The 26,607-nt window shown below is 35.5% G+C and overlaps 1 protein-coding gene across 10 annotated transcripts in view; it reads right to left on the bottom strand.

The window, feature by feature from the left end:
* The window catches only part of MYCBP2 (MYC binding protein 2), a 271,984-nt gene that overhangs the window by 86,237 nt on the left and 159,140 nt on the right, over positions 1-26,607 (bottom strand). For all 10 annotated transcript variants that reach the window (XM_059995647.1, XM_059995652.1, XM_059995649.1 and 7 more), the window contains 8 exons: positions 24,386-24,611; positions 23,309-23,427; positions 22,583-22,670; positions 20,242-20,291; positions 12,790-12,962; positions 11,216-11,360; positions 6,728-6,943; positions 1,633-1,688 (listed from right to left, as the gene is read on the bottom strand). In XM_059995647.1, the coding sequence (XP_059851630.1) occupies positions 1,633-1,688; positions 6,728-6,943; positions 11,216-11,360; positions 12,790-12,962; positions 20,242-20,291; positions 22,583-22,670; positions 23,309-23,427; positions 24,386-24,611 (1,073 nt within the window). The remainder of the gene's footprint in view (positions 1-1,632; positions 1,689-6,727; positions 6,944-11,215; positions 11,361-12,789; positions 12,963-20,241; positions 20,292-22,582; positions 22,671-23,308; positions 23,428-24,385; positions 24,612-26,607) is intronic.

The following is a 26,607-nucleotide window of genomic DNA, read 5'->3' on the forward strand; positions in this document are numbered from 1 at the left end:
TCCCACTCTTGCTCCCCTGAATTTCATTCTTCAGAGAGCAGCCACAATGATCTTTTTAAAACTATAAATCAGATTATATCACTCTCCTGCTAAGAGCCCTCCAAATAAATTTCTTACAAGAAAACTCAAACTTAACACAGCCTACCAGTCCCTATGTAATCGCCTGGTTCTCTGATCTCATCTTCCACCATTTTCTTTCCTGCTCACTATTCTCCAGCCCCACTTTCTGTTCCTCAAAGACATCAAGCTCCATCTACCCCAGATTTCCTCTTCCTAGATTGAACTTCCCCAAATCTTTACACAACCAACTACCATCTAGCTCTCCACTCAAGTAACGCCTCCTCAAACAGCCCTCCCCTGTCATCCAATACTTTGGTGACCTATCCCATCCCCATCACTCTCTATCAAATACCCTTATTTATTATTACTATGTAGTTTACTTATAGTTTGTTTCTCCACAGGAATGTATCTGCCATGAGAACCAGCACCTTCTCTATCTTGTTCATAGAAATATCCCAGTGCTTTCCACAGAGTAGATGCCTAATATTATTTGCTGAAATAATAAATGCATTCACTTTGACAAGAGACTTTTAAAATTGAGTTTAAAATGCCCAATGCATAGAAAAACCTATTTATTGGCAAATGGCTAATTTGTTCTTATTTAACATGCTATAAACCTACAGAGTCCATATTTAGTTTACAAAAGTCATATGCTTCCACTGAACGGACATTTTGTAATTAAAACTAAGCCAGAGACAAAATGCTACTTCCCTATTCCTAGACAAAGATACATTCTCAAAACTTCGCTATTTTGGCAGAACACTTTCTAGATTGTGCATTAAAACTCTACTTTGCATACGTACCAGAGTAAAGTCATAGTAACCTGTTAATTTCTAATAAGTCATTGACATATGATAAATACAAGTACTTATGCTGTTTCAGATTCACTTCAGAGCTTTTTCTAAATTCTATGGAGGTGGTCTGTCTAAAGTACAATCCATCTAATAAGTTTTTCCAAGCAACTGTTTTAAAAAGTATTTCTCCTAACAAGCAAATAAAATAGTAAGCCAAAAACTCTGTTTCAGAAAATCTGCTTCAATCTGGAGTTAAAAGAATTACCCAGGGGCTTAAAAATAAAGGACTTCATAACTGAAAATACAAATACAACATACACTGAAATCGCTCTGCCACTCATTAGGTGAAGGAGAGAGGGAAACAAAAAGAGAAAAAACAAACTAACCAATGTTTTACAAGCCAATTTATATACTTTTAGCTACTAGTTATTTCTTTATTACCTTAGTATTATGTAACATATTGGCAGTGCTATAGTTCAATATTAAGTACATTCTACCTGTGAATCTACACATTATAAAACCTGTTGTAAATCTCTACCAGGGGATATGGGGATATATGTATACATATAGCTGATTCACTTTGTTACAGAGCAGAAATTAACACAACATTGTAAAGCAATTACACTCCAATAAGGATGTTAAAAAAAAAAAAATCTCTACCAGGAATTTTTAAATCCTATATTTATTTATAGAAAATAAGGTTGGAACACAGGGTGATCTTAGTTATAAGCAGTTGGCAACACATGTTTTGGCTACGCTTTGAAAAAATGATCCTCACCTCTTAGGAGTCGGTGATGCAAAACGCAGTTCTTCAAATGAGTAATTTTCATAAACCTTTAAGAAAGAGATGAGCAAGAATCACAAAATCATTAGAAACATTCTTAACTAACGCACTGATAGAACATTCAATAAGTGGTGCTGAGGCTGAGACAACTGGTTATCCATACAGGAGAAAAAGAAAAAACTCAATTACCTACATCACACCATTTACAAAAATAAATTCTAGGTGTGTTAAAGACATAGATGTAACAAATAAAACATCAACAAATTCAGAACAAGAAAAAGATAGTATGTTTTGAGCACATTAAAATTTTAAATTTCTCCAAAACAATGACACTATAAAGAAATGGCAAAGTTAAGCCTTCACCTGGGAGAAGGGGATTCGTAATTCATTTAACCTTAACGGGATATGAATCCATAATATATACAGAACAAATCAATACAAAAGACAGAAACAACACAAAAGAAAAGTGAGTAAAGGCAAGTCACTGAAGAGGGAAATCTGAAAGGCCAATAGACATTTGAAAAGTTATTCAACTAGACTGCGGATCAAGAAAATGCAAATTAAAACGACAAGATGATCCTATCCCAGTCATCAAGTTGTGCTGGTAAGAAACAAATGCTGATGAGAACATGAAGTACCTAGCATTTTGATACATTGCTCATGGGCATATAAATTTTGGCAATATTTAATATAGCTGAAGACAGGTATGTCCTACTATCCAGCAGTTCCACTTCTAGATATATATCTTAGAAAAACTCTCGCTCATGTGCAAAAGGGGACATATACGAGGATGTTTATTTCAATACAATTTACAGTAGTGAAAAACACTAGAAACAACCTAAATGCCCATCAGTAGGGGAATGAACAAATTATGGAACAGTAATACACTGGAATACTTCAAAGCAGATAAACTGAATGCACTACAGCTACATGACTAAACCTTAAAAACAATGTTGGACAAACACTGGCAAAGTGATGGGTGCGTATGATACCATTTTTATAAACTTCTGAAAAATACACAAAATTCTAAATACTATATTCCTTATAGATTAATTTGTACTCAGTAAAATACAAAAAAATGTATCTGGGGAAGAAGAACCATTAATTACCTTCAGGACAGTGGTTACCTCTAGGGAAGGGATGGGAATGGGTCCAGGGAGAAGGGTTTACAGAGGGTTGCAATTGTACTGTTAACAGTCTGTTTCTTAACAGAAATAACAAAAAGATCTGAAAAAGTTTGGTGAAATGTAAAGATAAAAATGGGTTGTAGGTACATGAAACTTGTCGCATTATTTCCAATACTTTTATATTCCTGCAGCAATTCCAAATTAACCTTTCAAGGTTCAGGTAAAGTTCTCCAATTGCTCATTCATTTCTAACTACTACTATACTTGCAGCAAAGAGAAGCACACCCACACCACTCACAAGCCCCCTTCCTTCACCCCACCCTCGCTATTTTCATGAAAGTGATTTAGAAATGACCTAGCTTCTGTCACCTACTAAAAAGTTCCAAGTGAGGAAAATGCAATTTCAGGGTAAGTCTAACGAGATTACAACGGTGTTAACAGCAGGAAAACTCAAGTTTCCAGATTCACAGTACAATGGGTTTTCTACTCCAACAATTTCCCTCAAATACATATTATTCTATTTAACAATGAAAGGATAGATCATATCTCACTTTTACATCCTCCACCATATTTAGTTCACTACTGGGTAGCACACGGTATCTGTGAATGGTTGATATAAGAGAATCCCCTTTCCTGGAATGTGAATTAATATCTCAAAGAGACAGTTTGGAAATGGTATTCTGTTAACTGCCTTAACCTGGGCCTCTCAGAACATTCCTGAAATACTGAATTCAGTTCTGGTAACTAGATTTTCAAAAGAAATTACACAAACCTACGTATGTTCATAGGAAACTAAAAGAATAATTAGGGAGGTAAGGAGTCCAGAAACTAAATCTCTTAAAAAAAAGTTGAAATGAATGAGAATATTTAGCTTCAAATTCTTTAATCATGGACAACGCATCAAAACTCTAGCTTTTCAGTTCCTTTATTTCTTCAACCTCAATAATCTCAACTTCAACTTTGTTTCAGCCACTCGGACTAAAAGTCACAGACCTGTGATGTTACTCAGAACTGTTCAATCTCTGATACCAAAATAAAATGGCCTGCTCCATTCTCTGCCTCTATAACTCCTACCATATCTATTCTTAGATTTCTAGTCCTTCTCACCTCCTTAAATTTCTCTCTCTGAATCCACTTTTATTTTCCCTTCCAAACCAGCTGGGTTCCGCTGTCTTTTCTTTAACCACCATATGCTCAACTTCCTTCTCAGTCACTGCTCTTTTGTTGAACTATCTGGCACAAGGTCCATGCCGACTCAATCCAAATGATTATCTTATTCGCGTTCATAAGACTCATGCTGCACTGTTAATACAGGATCTTCAATTCAACTGATTCTCCAAGGATGTCTGATAAGTCTTTTCTGATCAGTTTCTCTCCGTTCTCTACAATGACTATTTCATTTTTTCCCTTTGTTTCAAAATCTTGACCCTAAGATTAATCACTCCAATCTCCAATCTAAAACATATAATTGCTATCATAAATAATTCTTTGCTGCACAACCTACAAATTTATTAGCAATTGTATTAATTCTTTTCTTCTCCCTCTCCTGGTACAGTGAAAGATGCAATACTCCTCCTATGTACAGCCAATCCCTCCACCTGAGCAACAGATACTATTATTATCTCTTGGAGTATCTACATTGTTCCCTTCTTCTCAATTGTCTCCTCTTCAGTATTAAAACATGTCTTTCTATATTCAGTCTCAGACTGTAAAGCCTTCACTCAATCCCATTTCCTCTGTTCCTTTTTATAACCAAACACCTTGAAAGACTTACCTACATTCGTTTTGTCTTTAGCTATCTTCACTTCTTCTTCATCTACAAATTAATCAACTGACTATGTCTCTAAAGCTGCTCCTGCCAAGATCACTGATCACTGCTAGATCCTTTCAAGACTTCACTCTGCAGCCTAACATTGTTAACCCGTCTTAAACAGCTTTCTGTGACTTTCAGGACATGGCATAAGGTAGTTGGGGGAAGTAGGAAAATCAAATCTGGAATCAGACTCTCTGTCATTGTGTGCCCTTGGGCAAGTTATTCAACCTCTCTGTGCTTCAGTTTCCACATGTGTAACATGGGAATAAGAAATAGTCATTTATAGGGTTGTTATGAGGATGAAAGGAGTTGCCATATGCAACATGGGGGGAAAAGTGGCAAAGGTAAGAGCTGGTGTCCTACTTTGTAGTAGCCCTTTGGCTAGTATTCTCGCCAATGTTGTTTCCATTTTCATTTCTTTTTTTTTTTTAATTTATCTGTCTTGTAAATCAATATTTCTCAAAGTATAGCTTTTGAACCTGAATCATTCTGCATATTTGTTTTATACGTGAATTTTGGAACCTCTTTTCAGACCTACTGAATCTAAATCTTTGGATGGTAGGAATATCTCCGTTTTAAATAAGTGCTCCACGGGGTTTCCCTGGCAGCGCAGTGGTTAAGAATCCGCCTGCCAATGCCGGGGACATGGGTTCGAGCCCTGGTGTGAGAAGACCCCACATGCCGTGGAGCAACTAAGCCCGTGCACCACAACTACTGAGCCTGTGCTCTAGAGCCCACGAGTCACAACTACCGAGCCCGCGTGCCACAACTACTGAAGCCTGCGTGCCTAGAGCTCGTGCTCCGCAACAAGAGAAGCCACTGTAATGAGAAGCCCACGCATCACAATGAAGAGTAGCCCTGGCTCGCCGCAACTAGAGAAAGCCCGTGCACAGCAATGAAGACCCAATGCAGACAAAAATAAATTTATTTTAAAAAGAAAAATAAATAAATAAGAGCTCCAGATGATTCTGATGTGGACAAATGTTTGAGAATCACTGATATTGATGTTCCTCAGGACCCGGTCCTGGAACTTCCCTCTCCTCTCACCACGTTAGATAGAGATCATCTGTTCCCATAATTTCATGAGTAATACAAGTACTGATGATTCTCCAATTCATTTCTTGAGGTAAGACTGATCACTTCAGGTTTGTAGTTCCAACTTCTTTTTATATATCCTCACATGGATATTTCAGAGATATCTAAAACTTATCACATCAAAAGCTGGACCTCTTATCTTCCTCAAGCAAAATCTGCCCCTTCTCCAACATTATCAATCTCACTACTCAAGCTCAAAGTGTGAACTCCATTTTTTATTTCCTACCTTTCTCTTTACCCCATATCCATTAGCCACTAAGTCTTAATCTATCCTAAATATCTCTTGAGTCTACCCTAATTGACAACTCTCTAGGCCAAGGGATCAGTATATCTCACCAGATTAAGTCAACAGTCTCCTAAAGAGACTTAAACCAAACCATGTCTCTTGATTATCCTCCCAACTACATTCTCCATATTCCACCATGATCTTTATAAAACACAAATCTAATCATGCCATTCCTCCAACTGAAAGCCTTCAATGGCTCACCACTGCTCTCTGAAAATAGCATAATTCCTAATTTCTATTTCAAGTAACAACCATCTTGATAATTTAGACTAACATTGCCTCTAAAGATAACTAAAAAAGCTGGTCAAAAAAAAAATTTTTTTTTTAAATCTGTCTAAAGGCACCAAAGAGGTAAAAAGCCTAAAGAAGTAAGAAACCCAAAGAGATGAGCCTGGCATTTGGAAGAACCCAAAGTTAAAGGGGACCTAGGTAAACTCTGAATCCCTGAAGGGCTATGTCCTAGGAGTACTGGTAAATTGAAAATAGACAAGTACGTTTGCAGGAAATGAAATCCAGTTTCCAAACATCTCAATCTCTGATTGAATTAACTTGATCTACAACTGGAAACCTCTCTAGACTTCTGCCAAGAACAAATGAAAATCCTCTTTGTAGGAAAATAACATTATCCTTAAAAACACATTGCAAGTTTGACATCTGTCAACAACTCTCTAGACCTGTGATTTGTATCTGAGTTTGAATCACTGAAATGTCTGTTAAATGAATGAATGGTGAAAAAATAAAATTTTTCTGATAAGTAAAACAAATTACCTTCATCATTGTTATGGCAATATATCGAGCCTCCTTCACTATCATTGGTTCATATGAAACATCCAGCTTTGGTGATGCCAGCCCACCAAAAGTCATGTCAGTATTAGAAGGTACAGTTGTTACTGCAGGACTGCCAGGAATTCTTTGAGGTTTCTTTACTTGCTCTTGTTGTAAAGATGTTTTTTTCTGAGAAACAGGAACGGCTTTCACTTCCACCTAACCATGATATTATAAAAACCAAATGTTATTATTATATAACTGTCCGTAACACATCAAAAGAAGCAATTTACACAATTATAAACTCACAATTCTATACATTTTGTTACCACTAGTCCCTCTTGGGCATTCCTTTCAAAGATTATTTAACATTGCCAGAATGATCAAGATGGTTCCACCTCAATAGGGATCCTGGACACAGTGTAAAAGAGAGGCCTTGTTTTTGGGAATAAATAATCAAAAATATCAAAACACAAAATAAAAACAAAGGCCGCCATTAATAAAGTCCAGGAAAGGATAGTCAAACGAATCTGCATTCTTGCAGGGACTAACATTAAATTATTTTATCCAGTAATTCAGGTATAAATACTTGCCAGCAATCTTCACATATTTTAAAGCACTGATCTCAATTTTAGCCATACCGTTTTGCAGAAGAAAAAGTACTCCATTGATAGGTATCTTAGAAATTAACAGCTAATAAAACAAATCTTATACCTAAAACTTAAAGATGTTTATTTACTCTGCAAAAAGAGTACTATTAGATAGTTTTGTCACCAACACAAACTACTAGAGCTAAGCAACCTATCGATAATTAAACTTTCCAACTCAGCTTCTTCAACAATAATATGGGGATATCTTTTATCTATACTTTACTGTAGAGATGCAAAGAACAGACTTCCTAAGGCATTTTAAAACACTGAAAGTATAAATTGTCTCATAAACAATATTCAGAAATACTTTCCAGGAATTATAACAAAACATTTTATTGTTATTTGTTTGTTTATGCATTGGCAAAATACACTCAATCCCTAGGCAACCACAAAGTTACAAACAATTTAAATACCACTTTAGCTCTTTATCATTCTGAGAGTCACCCAAAATTTCTTCTGTTCTTTTCAGACACTACTTTTGTGGTTGGCAAGAACAGCTAATTCAACATCAAGCTCTTCACAGAAATAGAAAGGTTTGCATAAAAGAAAGTGACAATATTACTTAAGTAATTGAGAGACACCCCAGAAATGTGGAATGTCTTTAACGTGTATTATTCTTATTAATGCCATTCTAGGGAGTCAGTAGTTTGAGACTCTTAGTGTCTATATATAAAGTTAAGTGTAGCTAGCAAATACATTCCATTAAATAACCACAATCTTTAGTTGGGGTTATGAGAAATCAGTATTTGGGTTGATATAATGCTCTGAAAATATTAAAAACTCATCTTACATTTAAAACACAGAAGTTTAAAGATACATGGTAAAATTCTTCAGCTCATATACATTGCCACCATTAAAAGTTTTAAACTTAAATGTAATAAAAAGGAAAAAAAAGCAAACACTTCCAAATTCTAAGACGTTTGATTTTAAATTATAGCCACTATTTTTATACGTACTACTTTGATTTAATCTTTCTTTAAACAACTATATTTACCCTAAGTAAATTAACAGCAGAAGTACATCTGCCTATGTTCTACGAACCTTGAAGTAAATCACTGAATAATTTCATACTCTAGGAGTACTGAGATATAAAATGATAACCATTCTGCTTTCTTTCATAAACTGTGCTTCTTTGTAAAATTTGTTATTCTTTTATTTCCTACACAAGTTTCTCTTTTCATTAAATAAGATTTCCTTGGAATAATCATTTTATAAGTTAAAAAAAAACCCAATAACACTTGCTGCTTTAAAAAGGATTCTGGATCTCACTGAAATATTACCTGCAAACCAACTTCTTTGTTCCAAATAATTGGTTATTACTACATAAGGATACTTCAACAATTTCTGAGAAGTCTAAAATGCTCCTAAAACTTCATGTGCTATCAGGCTGAAAACAAAACAGATTGAACTAATTTTGTTTTCAGCTAATATGATAATGTGATATAATAAATTAAACATCAAGAGGTATGCAAATCACTTTTCCTAAATAGTATTTACTGGAGTTTCCTAGATACGGTTTCTAAATTAGACATAAATCTGATATGAACTTGAGCATACTGAGTGAGAGATTTAGGGCTTCTCGCCCTCAAGAAGCAAAATACGTAGGAAAAAAGAAAAAAAAGAGGAAGTAAAGAAAGACAGATCATGTGGCTAAAACAAGAACCCAAAGGGCTTCCCTGGTGGTGCAGTGGTTGAGAGTCCGCCTGCCGATGCAGGGGACATGGGTTTGTGCCCCGGTCTGGGAGGATCCCACATGCCGCGGAGCGGCTGGGCCCGTGAGCCATGGCTGCTGAGCCTGCGCGTCTGGAGCCTGTGCTCCGCAATGGGAGAGGCCACAACAGTGAGAGGACTGCGTACCGCAAAAAAAAAGAACCCAAAGAGGAGAACAAAAGATAAAGCATAAAGTCTGACTCTGAAATGTAAGATGTAAACAACACAGGTACCAGAATGGAGTAAGAGACAACAAAGCAAGGTGGAAACACAGGAAAATACAGCTGAAGATACACTATAGGCATAACAGTATAAACATTAAAAAGAAATGAAATGTTATGCCTACCTGGAAAATGGTAACTACAACATAGTCACATGAATAAGGAACTTACTGTGGGCTCAAAGACTGGATTTAACAACTCACTACATACACTTAAGTGAGAAATTCATCAGTGAATACACAAACCCCTTAATATATTAATGTATACTGTATTGTGATCAAAACTCTGTCCTTGAGTGGAGTGATTTTTTGTATCACTTTCAGAATTACTTTTTTCTCTGTTCAATTTTTTTCTTATAATCTGTGATGCTTTTTGCATTCTAAAGAGTAATTCTTAGCGGGCCTGAAATCACTTTGATGGGGTGTGATCTTCCTTTAAAAAGTAAGATATAAGGGAAAATATAAGAGTGCAGCATACTGTATGAATGTGTATTATATATATTGTATGTAACTAAGAGTACATACTCTTCCACCCTATATATGTACGTTTGGGTCATAATGCAAATCCTTGCTGGGGGTCATGGCCAAAACTTTGAAAGCCACTGGTGAAGAGCCTGATTTTTGTTTAGTATCAGGGTCAAATACTTTTCCATACAGTTTTACTTACTGGTCTTAAGACATGTGAACTATATGTCTCGTGTCTTTTTTTACTATGAGTCAAGTTAGAGGCTCCAGTGGCACTGTGCTTCTTCATGGTATAAATCAAGTAGTTGAAATAGTTCTGGGACTTCCCTGGTGGTGCAGTGGTTAAGAATCTGCCTGCCAATGCAGGGGACATGGGTTCGAGCCCTGGCCTGGGAAGATCCCACATGCTGCAGAGCAACTAAGCCCGTGTGACACAACTACTGAAGCCCAAGCACTAGAGCCCATGCTCTGAAACAAGAGAAACCACTGTGATGAGAAGCTCGCACACTGCAGTGAAGAGTCGCCCCCGCTTGCTGCAACTAGAGAAAGCCCGCGTGCAACAACGAAGACCCAATGCAGCCATAAATAAATAAATTTATTTATTTTTAAAAAAAAAGAAGAAAAAAAGAAATGGTCCACATCAAAAAAGTCTTAAAAAAAAAAAGTAATATTGAGGTAAAATCAGCTGCTCTGTGAGTAAAAAAGATTTTGTGGCTTAATCAACTCTAAGTTCCAAACAACCAAATCACTTTGTAATACAACTTTGGGGGGCAGGGGCGGCTAGGGATTGCCTATACAAATTTTCGTTCAATATTGACTATTTTCAGAAATATAATAAAAGTTTAAAATAAGATATTTAATTAATAGATTATATCACAAACGACTTAATATCATGCATTACAATATGCTCTGAAATGTCATTATTAATTCATGTTTCAGGGAAAAGGTATCCAAAGAACTATATCCTTCAATATAGCACATGACTAGTTCCAATCCTCATTCTTTTACAATCCAAATTTATGTATAAGTATCAATATTGTATTTTAAAGCTTGTTTCAACAGTACCAAATGCAAAATGTATTTGAGTCTTTTAAAAGATAGGTACAAAATTTTAAAATGTATTCTTTCATTGATTTATTCAGTCACTTATGTATTAATGGCCTTCCCTCTGTGTGCTTAGCACTCTTTGTACGGACACTTTCTTATCCTTCCTTGGAATCACCACAGCACCTAGCAAAATGTAAAAAAACAAACCAAAAAATAGATACCTTGGAAAGCTGAGTACTGATTAATATAAACAAGCCATTTAAACAATTTTTTGGCTTCCTTCATTACGTATATCTAAAGAGGGTACTGCATGTGGACTCTAAGCACTGGCCATTTCTAAAATTTTATTAGTTACAACAGTCAGTACATAGTTGTCTAATACAATCCCAATATAATTACCTTCATGTTGGGAACGTGTACCACATCCCCATACTGGTCTTTTGTTTGAACAGTGATGGTGGTAGGCCAACCACAACGAATATCATCCTTATTCAGAATCAAAGATGTTTTCTGAGGATCAGCATAGGAATCTGGCTGAAGCCACCTAGCAGTAAATGAAAAAAACCAAACATTCATCAACATCTTCAATGATTAACATGAAACTAAGCCAAATGAATAAAACTTGTATCAAACAAAACGCTAAAATGGTATCTTCATTTCTGATTCAGTGATAATGACCACAAGTGTATCCCTTGGAAATAGTTATTGACAAATTCATTAAAAAATATGCTGAAGCATATAAGATTTCTGATGATTACAAATAAAATAGAAATAATTTTAAAATCAGGAAATTTGAAATTTTAACTATAGCTGATTTAAAATAAGCAAGAAAATGAATTTAAGTTGCATATACTTTGAAGTCCCAAATACACTCTTTAAGGGAGGCCTGCTGAATTTGCCAAACTGAAAGCCTGGAAAAGAGCAGGGTGTCTGTCAAAGCAGGGACAGAAGTGACATTCTGCTGGCTGGAGAGCAAGCAGGTTAAAGATATGTTGTCTATCTTCTCTCTTTTTTTTTTTAACATCTTTACTGGAGTATAACTGCTTTACAGTGGTGTGTTAGTTTCTGCTGTACAACAAAGTGAATCAGCTATACATATACATACATCCCCATATCCCCTCCCTCTTGTGTCTCCCTCCCACCCTCCCTATCCCACCCCTCTAGGTGGTCACAAAGCACCGAGCTGATCTCCCTGTGCTATGCGGCTGCTTCTCTTTACACAATTTCTTAACTACCTTCCCTTACTACCCTCTCTTCCATGTAAATTTGGCCTATTTTCTGTACTTTGTGATATCCATGCCTGAATTCATGATCATCATATCCATGATCTACATTCAAGTTGTCCTGTGAGATGAGTAATGAGTAATTCTGCCATGCATTACATAAAAAGTCCATAAAGATAGCACGGAGGCTGACTTAAAAGATTTTCTATTCTTCTCCAATCACCATTTTGGTTTTTAAAAACTAAAGAGTAATCTCTGTAGTTTTAAAATTAAAGCCAGAAAGAAGTCAGATTTCTATATTTACTAGTAAAATCACAAGTCAGCATATTTGTTTTCATCTTCACAAAAAAGCAGACAGCAACAAAATAAATGAGAACTCCATAACCTCAAATGATTTAATTTAAATTCTAAATTTATATTTGCATTAATTGTAGATTTGGAAAAAACTCATATTAAAATAAATATAGGGATAGACTTAGGAGTTTAGTACAGATATTAAATACTACCATCAAGTACACAGACTTCTCAATTTTACCTGGTGTTCTACATATTTTTAACAACTATTATATATTTTTAAAATACTTTGAAATATTAACTACCATTTTATACTTCGGCAAGTCCAAAACACATAAACTAGATTATCTTAGGCAGCACTGTAACATCCTAACGGCTCCCCTCTCATTTCTCTTCAGAAATGAAGCCTGAGGCAAGCCCTGAAAGGAAGTCATTGTAGTACTGAATATACATTACCTCGCAAGCCTTCCGCCACTTGATCCTGGGACACAAGCAATAAAATCATCCAGAAAGGACTGTTCATTGCTTTGGATTTGAAGTGGTAAGTTTCCTTCTAGTGCCTCCAATATAGTTGGTGAATGAGAAAGTGCTAAACCCTTTCCAAGAATACCAGAATGGGTTTTGCACACCTGTTGGATAAAAGAGAACATTTGTATAAACATTTTGTTTATTTTTTTAATTTATTTTATATATATATATATATATATATATATATATATTCTTGTATCATATAACAGACTTTTTTTCGAATTTTATTTTTTATACAGCAGGTTCTTACTAGTTATCTATTTTATACATGTTAGTGTATATACATCAATCCGAATCTCCCAATTCATACCACCACCACCTCCCCACAACCCCGCTTTCCTCGCTTGGTGTCCATACGTTTCTTCTGTGTCTCTAATTCTGCCTTGCAGGCTGGTTCATCTGTACCATTTTTCTAGATTCCACATATATGTGTTAATACACGATATTTGTTTTTCTCTTTCTGACTTACTTCACTCTGTATGACAGTCTCTAGGTCCATCCATGTCTCTACAAATGATCCAATTTCGTTCCTTTTTATGGCTAATACTCCACTGTATATAAGTACCACATTTTCTTTATCCATTCATCTGTCAATGGGCATTTAGGTTGCTTCCATGACCTGGTTATTGTAAATAGTGCTGCAATGAACATTGGGGTGCATGTGTCTTTTTGAATTATGGTTTTCTCTGCGTATATGCCCAGTAGTGGGATTGCTGGGTCATATGGTAATTCTATTTTTAGTTTTTTAAGGAACCTCCATACTGTTCTCCATAGTGGCTGTATCAATTTACATTCCCACCAACAGTGCAAGAGAGTTCCCTTTTCTCCATACCCGAGAGCATTTGCTGTTTGCAGATTGTCTGATGATGCCCACTCTAACCGGTGTGAGGTGATACCTCACTGTAGTTTTGATTTGCATTTCTCTAATAATTAGTGATGTTGAGCAGCTTTTCATGTGACTCTTGGTCATCTGTTTGTCTTCTTTGGAGAAATGTCTGTTTAGGTCTTCTGCCTGTTTTTGGATTGGCTTTTTTTTTTTTTTTTTTTAATATTGAGCTGCATGAGCTGTTTATATATTTTGGAGATTAATCCTTTGTTGATTCGTTTGCAAATATTTTCTCCCATTCTAAGGGTTGTCTTTTCGTCTTGTTTATAGTTTCCTTTGCTGTGAAAGAGCTTTTAAGTTTCATTAGGTCCCATTTGTTTATTTTTGTTTTTATTTCCATTACTCTAGGAGGTGGGTCTAAAGAGATCTTGCTGTGATTTATGGCAAAGAGTGTTCTTCCTATGGTCTTATATTTAATTCTTTAATCCATCTTTAGTTTATTTTTGTGTATGGTGTTAGGGAGTGTTCTAATTTCATTCTTTTACATGTAGCTGTCCAGTTTTCCCAGCACCACTTATTGAAGAGACTGTCTTTTCTCCATTGTATATCCTTGCCTCCTTTCTCAAGATTAGTTGGCCATAGGTGCGTGGGTTTATCTCTGGGCTTTCTATCCTGCTCCATTGATCTAGATTTCTGTTTTTTGTGCCAGTACCATACTGTCTTGATTACTGCAGCTTTGTAGTATAGTCTGAAGTCAGGGAGTCTGATTCCTACAGCTGAGTTTTTTTCCCTCAAGATTGCTTTGGCTATTCAGGGTATTTTGTGTCTCCATACAAATTTGAAGATTTTTTTGTTCTAGTTCTGTAAAAAATGCCATTGGTAATTTGACAGGGATTGCACTGAACCTGTAGATTGCTTTGGGTAGTATAGTCATTTTCACAATGTTGATTCTTCCAATCCAAGAACATGGTATATCTCTCCATCTGTTTGTGTCACCTTTGATTTCTTTCATCAGTATCTTGTAGTTTTCTGAGCACAGGTCTTTTACTTCCTTAGGTATGTTTATTCCTAGGTATTTAATTCTTTTTGTTGCAATGGTGAATGGCATTGTTTCCTTAATTTCCCTTTCTGATCTTTTGTTCTTAGTGTATAGGAATGCAAGAGAACTCTGTGCACTAATTTTGTATCCTGGAACTTTACCAAATTCATTGATTAGCTCTAGTAGTTTTCTGGTGGCATCTTTAGGATTCTCTACGTACAGTATCATGTCATCTGCAAACAGTGACAGTTTTACTTCTTTTATTCCAGTTTTTATTCCTTTCATTTATTTTTCTTCTCTGATTGCCATGGCTAGGACTTCCAAAACCATGTTGAATAATAGTGGCAACAGTGGACATCCTTGTCTTGTTCCTGATCTTAGAGGAAATGCTTTCAGTTTTTCACCATTGAGAATGATGGTTGCTGTGGGTTGGCTGTATATGGCCTTTATTATGTTGAGGTAGCTTCCCTCTATACCCACTTTCTGCAGAGTTTTCACCATAAATTGGTGTTGAATTTTGTCAAAAGATTTTTCTGCATCTATTGAGATGATCATATGGTTTTTATCCTTCAATTTGTGACTATGGTGTATCACATTGATTGATTTGTGCATATTGAAGAATTCTTGCATCGCTGGGATAAATCCCACTTGATCATGTTGTATGATCCTTTTAATGTGTTGTTGGATTCTATCTGCTAGTATTTTGTCGAGGTTTTTTGCATCTGTATTCATCAGTGATATTGGTCTGTTATTTTCTTTTTTTGAAGTACCTTTGTCTGGTTTTGTTATCAGGGTGATGGTAGAATGAGTTCGGGAGCACTCCTTCCTCTGAAATTTTTTGGAAGAGTTTGAGAAGGATGGCTGTTAGTTCTTCTCTAAATGTTTGATGGAATTCACCTGTGAAGCCACCTGGTCCTGGACTTTTGTTGGTAGTAAAATTTTTAATCCCAGTTTCAATTTCATTACTTGTGATTGGTCTGTTCATATTTTCTATTTCTTCCTGGTTCATTCTTGGAAATTTATACTTTTCTAAGAAATTGTCCATTTCTTCCAGGTTGTCCATTTTATTGGCATAGAGTTGCCTGTAGTAGTCTCTTATGATGCTTTGTATTCCTGTGGTGTCCGTTGTGACTTCTCCTTTTTCACTTCTAATTTTATTGATTTGAGTCCTCTCCCTCTTTTTCTTGATGAGTGTGGCTAAAGGTTTATCAGTTTTGTTTACCTTCTCAAAGAACCAGCTTTTAGTTTTACTGATCTTTGCTACTGTTTTCTTTGTTTCTATTTCATTTATTTCTGCTCTGATCTTTATGATTTCTTTCCTTCTACTAACTTTGGGTTTTGTTTGCTTTTCTTTCCCTAGTTCCTTTAGGTATAAGGTTAGATTGTTTATTTGAGATTTTTCTTGTTTCTTGAGGTAGAAGTGTATTGCGATAAACTTCCCTCTTAGACCTGCTTTTGCTGCATCCCATAGGTTTTGGATCATCATGTTTTCACTGTCATTTGATTTCTTCAGTGATCTCTTGGTTATTTAGTAATGTATTGTTTAGCCTCCATGTGTTTGTGTTTTTTACATTTTTTTCCCTGTAACTGATTTCTAATCTCATAGTGTTGTGGTCGGAAAAGATGGTTGATAGGATTTCAATTTTCTTAAATTTACCAAGGCTTGATTTGTGACCCAAGATGTAATCTGTCCTGGAGAATGTTCTGTGTGCCCTTGAGAAGGAATTGTAACCTGTTGTTTTTGGATGGAATGTCCTGTAAATATCAGTTAAATCTATCTGGTTTATTGGGTCATTTAAAGCTTGAGTTTTATTAATTTTCTGCCTGGATGATCTGTCCGTTGGTCTAAGTGCGCTGTTAGAGTCCCCACTATTACTGTGTTACTGTCGTTTTCCTCTTTTACAGCTGTTAGCATTTGCCTTATGTACTGAGGTGCTCCTATGTTGGGTGCATATGTATTTATAATTGTTATATCTTCTTCTTGGATTGATCCCTTGATCATTATGTAGTGTCCTTCCTTTTCTCTTGTAACATTCTTTATTTTAAAGTCTATTTTATCTGATATGAGCAGTGCTCCTTCAGCTTTCTTTTGATTTCCATTTGCATGGAATATCTTTTTCTATCCCCTCACTTTCAGTCTGTATGTGTCCCTAGGTCTGAGGAGGGTCTTTTGTAGACAGCATATAAATGGGTCTTGTTTTTGTATCCATTCAGCAAGCCTGTGTCTTTTGTTTAGAGCATTTAATCCACTCACATTTAAGGTAATTATTGATATGTATGTTCCTATGACCATTTTCTTAATTGTTTTGGGTTTTTTTTTGTAGTTCCTTTCCTTCTCTTGTGTTTCCCACTTAGAGAAGTTCCTGTAGCATTTGTTGTAGAGCTGGTTTCGTGGTGCTGAATTCTCTTAGCTTTTGCTCGTCTGTAAAGCTTTTGATTTCTCCATTGAATCTGAATGAGATCCTTGCTGGACAGAGTAATCTTGGTTGTGGGTTCTTCCCTTTCATCACTTTAAATGTATCGTGTCACTCCCTTCTGTCTTGTAGAGTTTCTGCTGAGAAATCAGCTGTTAACCTTATGGGTTAACCTTATGGGGAGTTCCCTTGTATGTTATTTGTTGTTTTTTTCTTATTGCTTTTAATAATTTTTCTTTGTCTTTAATATTTGTCAATTTGATTACTGTGTTTCTTGGCATGCTCCTCCTTGGGTTTATCCTACCTGGAACTCTCTGTGCTTCCTGGACTTGGGTGGCTATTTCCTTTACTATGTTAGGGAAGCTTTCAACTATAATCTCTTCAAATATTTCCTCAGGTCCTTTCTCTCTCCTCCTTCTGGGACCCCTATAATGCGAATGCTGGTGCATTTAATGTTGTCCCAGAGGTCTCTTAGGCTGTCTTCATTTCTTTTCATTCTTTTTTCTTTATTCTGTGCCGTGACAGTCAATTCCACCATTCCGTCTTCCAGGTCACTTATCTGTTTTTCTGACTCAGTTATTCTGCTACTGATTCCTTCTAGTGTAGTTTTCATTTCAGTTATTGTATTGTTCATCTCCATTTGTTTGTTCTTTAATTCTTCTGGGTCTTTGTTAAACATTTCTTGCATCTTTTCGATCTTTGCCTCCATTCTTTTTCCAAGGTGCTCGATCATCTTCACTATCGTTATTCTGAATTCTTTTTCTGGAAGGTTTCCTATCTCCACTTCATTTAGTTGTTTTTCTGGGGTTTCATCTTGTTCCTTCATCTGGTACATAGCCCTCTGCCTTTACATTTTGTCTATCTTTCTGTGAATGTGGTTTTCATTCCACAGGTGCAGGACTGTAGTTCTTCTTGATTCTGCTGTCTGCCCTCTGGTGGATAAGGCTATCTGACATTTGTATATTTTAAAATATAAAACTTTAATTTCATGAATTTTTTTGTATTTGCACCCAATTTTAGACAGGCCTTTTTGGGGAAATAATTTTCTTCCCATGCCCCAGTGCTCCTTTAGCCTATAAAGTAGAAAACTTTCAGGAGGGAAAAACTTGGGATACTATTTCCAGTGTCTTTCTTCCCTCAAAAAAGAAATGATTTATCAGAGATCTGCATGCTAGATGCAATGGTGCATCTCCTCCCATTCTAGCTTTCTACATGTGCCACGTCCCTCTTTGCCAGGGCCAGGGCTCCCTTTCGAAGACAGCTGTAAAGGTCTCCCTCTTTTTGTGTCTCCATTACTGGTAGCTATCCTGGGTACGTTGTGTTTGTTCTCTTGGGCAGGTGGGTACCAAGGTCTTGACTTTGGCAAAAAGTAGATGGAAGTCTGACTGTGGCTGCACATACACTGCATTAGCCTGTGTAAGCCTTATTAAAGTTAAGAAAAAAAGGCAGATAAAACTGAAATTTTAGTTCTCACCTATATGAGAAGCAAGCCTTATATTTTGGAAAGACTTGCTTTAAGGGCTAAAACTCTAGAAAAATTTTTAATGACCATATAATAAATTTCAAAACATAATAGTTTTCATAGAGAAGGATTATATTTCCATTTCTATCAATTTCTACCACAAGTAACTTGTGCATTCTATAAGCCATGCAATTTCAAAGTCGTAATCTTTAAAGTCAAACAGACTTGAGGTCAAATCCGGACTCTGGACAAGCTATTGCTGTGTGCTCTCGAGCTAACAAGTTACTGACCATTCCTGAATCAGTGAAATGTATAAACTGGTGATCAAATGATATCTCTTCCATGGTTATCATAAAATTTAAATTAAATAACACATTTAAATGCCCACCATCTGCCTAACAAGCAGTAGGTGTTAGACCATCACAGTGATGACCTTACATGCCAAAACGGTGGGTACTTTGGGAAATCACTTTTCTCTTTACAGGGGTACAATAAAGACCTCTTTATATCTGGCCTAAATGACATTCTATAAGCCGTAATAATCCCTGTAATGATAATATGAGGTACTTGATGGTTTTCCTTAGCTAGAATGTTATCTGACACATAGTATGTTTATTAAATATTTTTTAAATTAATTTTTATTTTTTGTATCTTAAGATACAGAGATTTAACTTTTTTAAAAGAAAAAAAAAAACAAAAGCTGGTGGGTTTTTAAGACACAGACGTTTCTTAACATTATTGAGGACACCATGACTCCCTATGATTAGAGCACAGTGATCAAGATCATGGACTTTGTCACCAAACTGCTAGAGGTCAAATTCTAGCCCAGCTGCTTACTAGCTGTGTGATTCTGGGCCACTTAAGTTCTCTGTGCCTCAGTTCCCTTACCTGTAAATACGAGTCTCTAATTCATAGGGTTGCTGTGAGGACTAAGTTAAAAATATGAAAAGTGTTTGGAATAGTGAGTGATAAAGTTAAGATCAAATAAATGTTTGTTTTTATTATTACTGCTGTGATCGATTCATTTCAGAAAATAAATAAAATGTAAACCACTAACTCTAAGTATTGATATTAGAAGACCTGGATATTAGACTTTATCTCCCAGTTAGCTGAATTCTTAGATAAATCACAAAACGTCTCTGAACTGAAGTTATTATAATTGTAAGATACAAGAGAAAATACTAACCTCAAAGTGTAATTGCAGAAATAGACAAATAACATCAAAGACATGGTAAACTATAACATGCTCTACAGATGTTATTTAAATTACTATTACTAACAGCTTTTTCCCCCTTTTTCTAACTGGTCAATAAAACTTCTTTCAAGATCCAATTTAAATGTCCAATGCTGGGCAAAGCCTTCCCCTGGACCCTTGGCACTTGGTAGCTCTTCTTCCTCCAGCAGGGCTTTCGCCTTACTCCAGAGTTAACACCCACCACACAGTACAACACGGGCTCATGTGGTGGGTCTCTCCAATCAAGGGGAGAAATTATGAGTTATTTATCTCTATAACTGCCAATTATGGAATGAAATACTTCATGAATGAGTGCTATGTTCAAGAAAAATAAGGTTGATCTGAGTGAAAATTCTGCTTAAAATTAATGTACAAAGTTTACCCTTACAATTATCAGGACAATACCTGTAATGCAGCCTCTTCAAGAATTTCAAGGTCTTCTTCTAATTCATTACCTGTTGTGTAAATGAAAAGGTTTACTAAAATATATTCATCCTTAGTTTATCTTTCTAGTCTTCTGCATTCATGACATCTTTCCCACAAATTTGATATTCCAAATTGAAGAGAACTATTATCATTCTGGATAAATCTCAGTGGTTTAAATTTTCAAATGCTGTTTTCAGTGTGAATATAAGCTGTAATTCTCAAGACAATACTCAAAAAGCAACCATCAAGGGATTTTCAAAAGATATATACTATGTTTATGTACACAAATGTGTATTTTTGACTTTAGCATATTTACTTTTAGAACAAAAAAAAAAAAAGAAAAATGAGGGAACTGAATTTTCAGAATCTGAGCCTTTCTAGTTTGGTTATATTGTAGAAGAGCTTTACCTTTAGTAAACAACAGTTACTTAGAGGAAAATGTAAGATAGTGACTGTATTCTCTAGCCATTTTCTCCTTTACTGCTTTATGTAGAATATATTTTAGTTATTGAATTTTCTTTGATAGTTTAATTAATTCATAAAATATTACTACTAAAGTAATACATATTCAAAGCGAAATATTCAAAGTATGCAGAAGTGTAGAATGAAAAATTCTGCTACCACTCCCTTCCAAAGATAAAGAGTGTCAACAGTTTCTTATGTATTGTTCTAGAAATTTTGTGTGCAAATAATATGTATGTACATATGTGTCAACGTACACACATGTGTACGTTGTGGGTACATACACATATATTTATATACTTACAATATAATGTTCACAAAAATGGGACCCTCTGCTGCAGCTTGCTATTCTTAATTAATATAACTTGGACATCTTCCTTGGCCAGGACATAGAGGTCTACTTTTTTGTTGCTGCTTTTTAACAGGCTGCATACATCCCAAATGACAGGCATTTTGGTTGCTTCTAGGTTTTATAATCACAAATACTGCTATATTAATCTATCTTACAACATACCTTTTTTGAGCATTTGTGCAAGTATGCATAAAAAATTGCTACATCAAAAGCTACATGCATGTAAAATTTGAATAGCTGTTGACACATCTCCTTCAAAGAGGCTGTGCCATTTTCCCTCATATGAATAGAACACAGATGTCTCATTTCCTCATCATGTGTCAACACGAAGCAGGAACAAGGGTACAGAGAAGGGTGGAAGGGAGCAGGAAGAGGAGAAGATTTAGATAGGGAAGAAAGGAGTAAAGAAAGAGAAGGGAGGAAAGAAAGAATAAAGTGGGAAGGGTAGCCCCAGAGGAAGGAGATACAGATGCACTTTTGGAGGTGAGAATTGGGGAAATACAATAATAATGCCTTTTATTCCCAACTACTGTAAAAATAAAATGTTTGACCATGGATAAACATCATGGAATTAGTAAATATTTTAAGCCTTACTTTCATCTTTACAATTCTGATAATAAATCAACTCATGTATCACACAATTCTGTATCCTAGAAATAGGTACTCTTTGGCCATTGCCTCACTTCTCTGTTGTGCATCACATGAAAACTCTTCTAAAGAGCCATCTACGTTCAACCTGACTCCCCCTCCTGACTTTCCATTCTCTCACCCCACTCTAAAAGTCCTTATACTTCTCTCCTTTTACTGATATATATGTATTTCTTCTTGAGTATATAAATAGCCAACAAGTTTAACCCAATGACAAATTTTAATTGCTTTCTCAGTTTCATTCAAAAATCCCACCAATATACACTCTCCTGAGGTTTTACATCTACCTCATTGGCTGCTGCTTCAGTCTTTCCTGCAGCCTCTTCCTCCTGTTCCATTGGTCTTTGAAATTTTGACAAGTCCCAGCTTTGACCCTTGGCTATATTCTCTTTCTCATTTGCATTCTCTTCCTAGCTCATCTTTCATATTGCTCTTTCATACGGTCTTTAAATGCCAACTACGTCCAAATGACATTTCTATTGACTTGTCCCCTAAGCTCCAGACAATGAGCATCCAATCGCCTATCTGATATGTCCACTAGGATTTCTGAGAGATATCTCAAGCTTTTGGTTTAATACTCTATTTCCAGTGCTTAACCCAGGGCCTGGCGCATAGCATGTATGTACATAAGAAAGTGCTTGTATGCATATATGTGTGTGAATAAAAAAACTAGAGATACTCTTCAGTCTCCATTTAAAAAACCCAAACAACCAGTATATTAAGCAGTTGCTCATGAATGTATGTGACTACTGAATTCATTTTGCTAATCTATTTTCAGAATGTTCTGTGATGAACATATTCTATTCTTAAAATTTTTTTAAAATCATAAACAAACACCGAGTACTTGACCACACTTACCAATAGGAAGTGCTAGATCCTTTTTCATCAAAGCTGCTGCACAAACCCCACCAAGATTGGCTAGTTCTTTTTCCAACTGAATGACTCCCTGGAGAATTGCAAAAACAAAATCAGATGTTTAAAAAATGTTTGCAAGATGAAATTTTTGAAAGATGATGTGGATTATCAAAAAAAAGTGACTTGCATTCAAGTGTAATGTTTGAAACTAAAAGGAAGCATATGTTAGGAGCTAATGGTTAATTAAGAGTGTAAGAGATTTAATATTATGTCTCATGCTGGTTGTAAGTTTCAGACCTACAGGTTCATTGCCCAAAGAATTTTTCATTCATTACTTTGAAGGAACATGATCACTCTTTCACCTTGACTTTTTTTTTATTGTATGATTTGAAACATTTAGAAGAGATACTAAGTTAGTCCCATGGTGAAATTAGGTTCTATAATTTACTTAGAAAGGTATAGCTACCAGAGCAGGTTTGGAACAGGCACAACTATACTAAGTCTTTAAAGGCTGGGTCATATTGCACAGACTCCATTCTCTTCACATATTAAAAGTAGCAAAACCAGATCACTGCACAAAATTAAACTACAGAGTATTTTAAATTATACACTCTAGCTTAAAATAAATTTCAGACTTCTTGAATACAGAGAGCAAACACAATTTAAGTCAACAGCAGCCCTTAGAAACACAATCTTCCTTAACAGAATGAGAAGATAATTCATCCTCACCTCATCAGGTCCAGGGCTAAACTCATATCCAATTGCAAAACATTTGAAACCATAGAAAGAAGCTTTGTCATCTTTCACATAATCTGATGCAGTCTCCAGTGAAAAAAGGGCCTCATTTCCTAAGAAAAAAGCTAACATTGAGTTCAAAATCTGAAACAACTTTATCAAAATTTCCTTACTTTTATCTATCTCAAGATAGGTAGCAATACAAATCAGGTACTAAAAGAACCAAGTCCTTTTTGGGGTCCCTATATCTACTTGAACAAAGCTGTGCTTAAAAACGACAGTATAAACAATAGAACCATGCCAGTTGTTTGTTTTCTTTATGATCTAATTCTCCTTAATCACATGTCTTAAGTTAAGTTACACACAAGTGATAATTGTCAATTATCCGTCAATTACTAAGGTGACCTAGGTTAGCCTCTTCTGTTTCAGAGTGAGCAATCCTCTCTAGGCTAAAATCTGGCTTTGTCTGATTTTTCCACAAACAAACAAGGCAGGTCAGACTAGAAGAAAGAAGTTTCTAAATTCAAATTGGCTATTAGTTTGAGAGATCACAAGAGTAGTTATGGTTAATTGGTTAAAAAAAACAACAGACTGTAATAGCAAAAGTGCCTCCACCCACCCGGCCACATACACCCTCAAGCTCGAAAACAATAACTTCACATAACTCAGTGGGTTCGGTGGTTCACCAGCTCTCTTGAAAGGAAGAAGTCCTTGGTAACTTCTCAAATTTTAGCACTTACTGGGAAAATAAAATACCTGATCCACTTTTTCTATAGTTTGGCCCCAACTATACAGACAGCCACTCCTCAGTATTAACTCTCTGCTTTTGTCAAGCTAATCTCTTCTCACAAGATCCTCAAAACATTCTCTTTCCTAAAACTTGGCCATGTTATGCCCCATGCCCAGAGAGTCTTCTTTACTACCCAACTGCAATCCAGATACAGAGCAGGTCTTGAAGAAATTCTTCTAAAAATTAAATAAACATTTTCAATGATGTATCCTTACTAAACATAATTATCATAAATGCATATAGTTTACTATATAAAACAAAAAAGAAAAAAAATAACTTACCTGGCAACACTAAAACCATGGTAGGCCACCCAGAGGATCCTGAAAATTTCTTTAATTCTATCCAGGAATTAAGATTTTCATGAACAGATGTCAATTTTGGTCCATATCCTGAATTCTGAACAGTTCTGACAGGAATCAACAAGCGGAGGACATCTTCTGACTGTGCAGTACCACACTGAGGGTCAAACTCGATTGTCATCCACCGTACACACTCTGGGAATGTCACCTGAGGTCAACAGGCAAAAAGTCACTCGCACAAGATGAATCAGATTTTAGCATTTTGTCTAGTTTAGAAACAGGACATCATACTGTAAAGATGATGCCTTCAACATACTGTAAAATAAGTTTTAAGTAAGGAATTAAATGATCAGAAATCAAGGTATTAGTGGTCAGTATCAATTGTCTCGACTCCTCACTTGAAATATCTATTGCTTTCTATCTAATATTTGCATTAATGTTTTTAAGTACACACTGATATCATTAGAAAAACAATTACAAAGCTGCTTAATTTCCATAAACATTCAGCTATCTGACCTTCCTGTGGAAGAGTTTATATAATAAATTTTCCACTTCAGTCAGTATGCATTTAAGGAATGTAAGTCGGTAACTCACAATATAATTTGATAGGTAAAATATAAAGATACATTGATGGAAATTAATAAATCATTAACACGTAAGGTTTTAGTCACTTTTAGGTTATCTACCATTCATAGTATCCATTACAAATGTTTCTTTTCATTAACAAAAAAAACTTTGTAACTTCATATATTATGAGAATAAATATAAATACACACACACTTATACACTTGATAAAAGCCTAGATTTTTATATTTTCCTAACCTGAAATTTTACTGTATATATGAGATTACGATGGCACATAATTATATATATTTTTAAGGCCACTTTTAAGCTTCTGTCACCATTATGGTAGAAGGAATGCTGTAATGGTAGTCAAATTACAGCTAAGTAGGACCATGTCAAGTAGTAAACTATGAACTGGTTGTAGGACATGATATAAACCTTAAGAAATTTCCTAAATATTATATTAATCTAAAAAAAAATTACCTCGGACGATGGCAAATATTTTTAGTAGAGGACTTTTTTCCAATCTCTATTTAAATAAAAAGCTCAACTATATTCATAATAACATAAACATAAATTAAAACTAAATTGAGACACCATTTTCCCACCATTCCTTCCATTATATTGGCAAAAGGCCCAAAATTTAACCACAAACTCTTTTGGGGAGGCTGAGAGAAAACAAGCATTCTCATACATTGTTGGTGGGACACAAAAAGACATAACTTCTGTGACTTCCCTGGTGGTGCAGTGTGTGGAACTCCACACTCCCAGTGCAGGGGGCCCAGGGTTCAAGCCCTGGTCAGGGAGCTGGATCCCGCATGCATGCTGCAACTAGGAGTTTGCATGCCACAACTAAGGAGCCTGCCTGCTGCAACTAGGACCCCGAGCAACCAAATAAATAAACAAAATACTAAAAAAAAAAAAAGAGAGGCATAACTTCTATGGAAGGGAACTGTCAACATCTAGCAAAGCTACATACGCATTCACCCCCTGAATCAGCAATCCCAGATCTATTGAGCACAAGGCTCCTCATTCTATATTTGTTTAACTCAGCCATCCCACTTCTAGGAGTTTACTTTGAAGAAATGCTTCTAACAATACGGAAACAAAAAAAACAAACAAAAAACTCTAAACACAGGCACAAAGTTATTCATTGCAAAAAAATGAAAACACCCCAGATGCTCACACACAGAAGATTGGCTGAATAAACTATGATAGGTCTTTACAGTGGAGAACTATGAGGCTGTAAAAAAGGAATGAGGATGGTCTCTTTAAATGGATATGGAGAGATTTCTATACACAGTGTTAAATTTAAAAAGCAAAGTACGAAGTAGTATACATAGTGTGCTACCTTTTAAAAATAAAGATGGAAAATAATACTACAACTAAATCAATCTATCTATCGTTCTGATTTTTTCCAAAAAAGAACGCAGGAAGGATACACCAGGACACTTACTGGAGTAAGTGAGAAGCAGAGAAGGAAAAAGACTTATAATTCTGAGTATGTTGTTTTGTATAATTTTATTTCTGGAGCCATATTAATATTTCACATATTTTAAAAGTAAAATTAAATCAACTAGGATAGGAAAAAGACTCATAAAAATTAAGTACAAATAAAAAAATAAGCCTAACTTTACATT

This window comes from Delphinus delphis, chromosome 18, assembly GCF_949987515.2.
Source record: "Delphinus delphis chromosome 18, mDelDel1.2, whole genome shotgun sequence".
Lineage (NCBI taxonomy): Eukaryota > Metazoa > Chordata > Mammalia > Artiodactyla > Delphinidae > Delphinus > Delphinus delphis.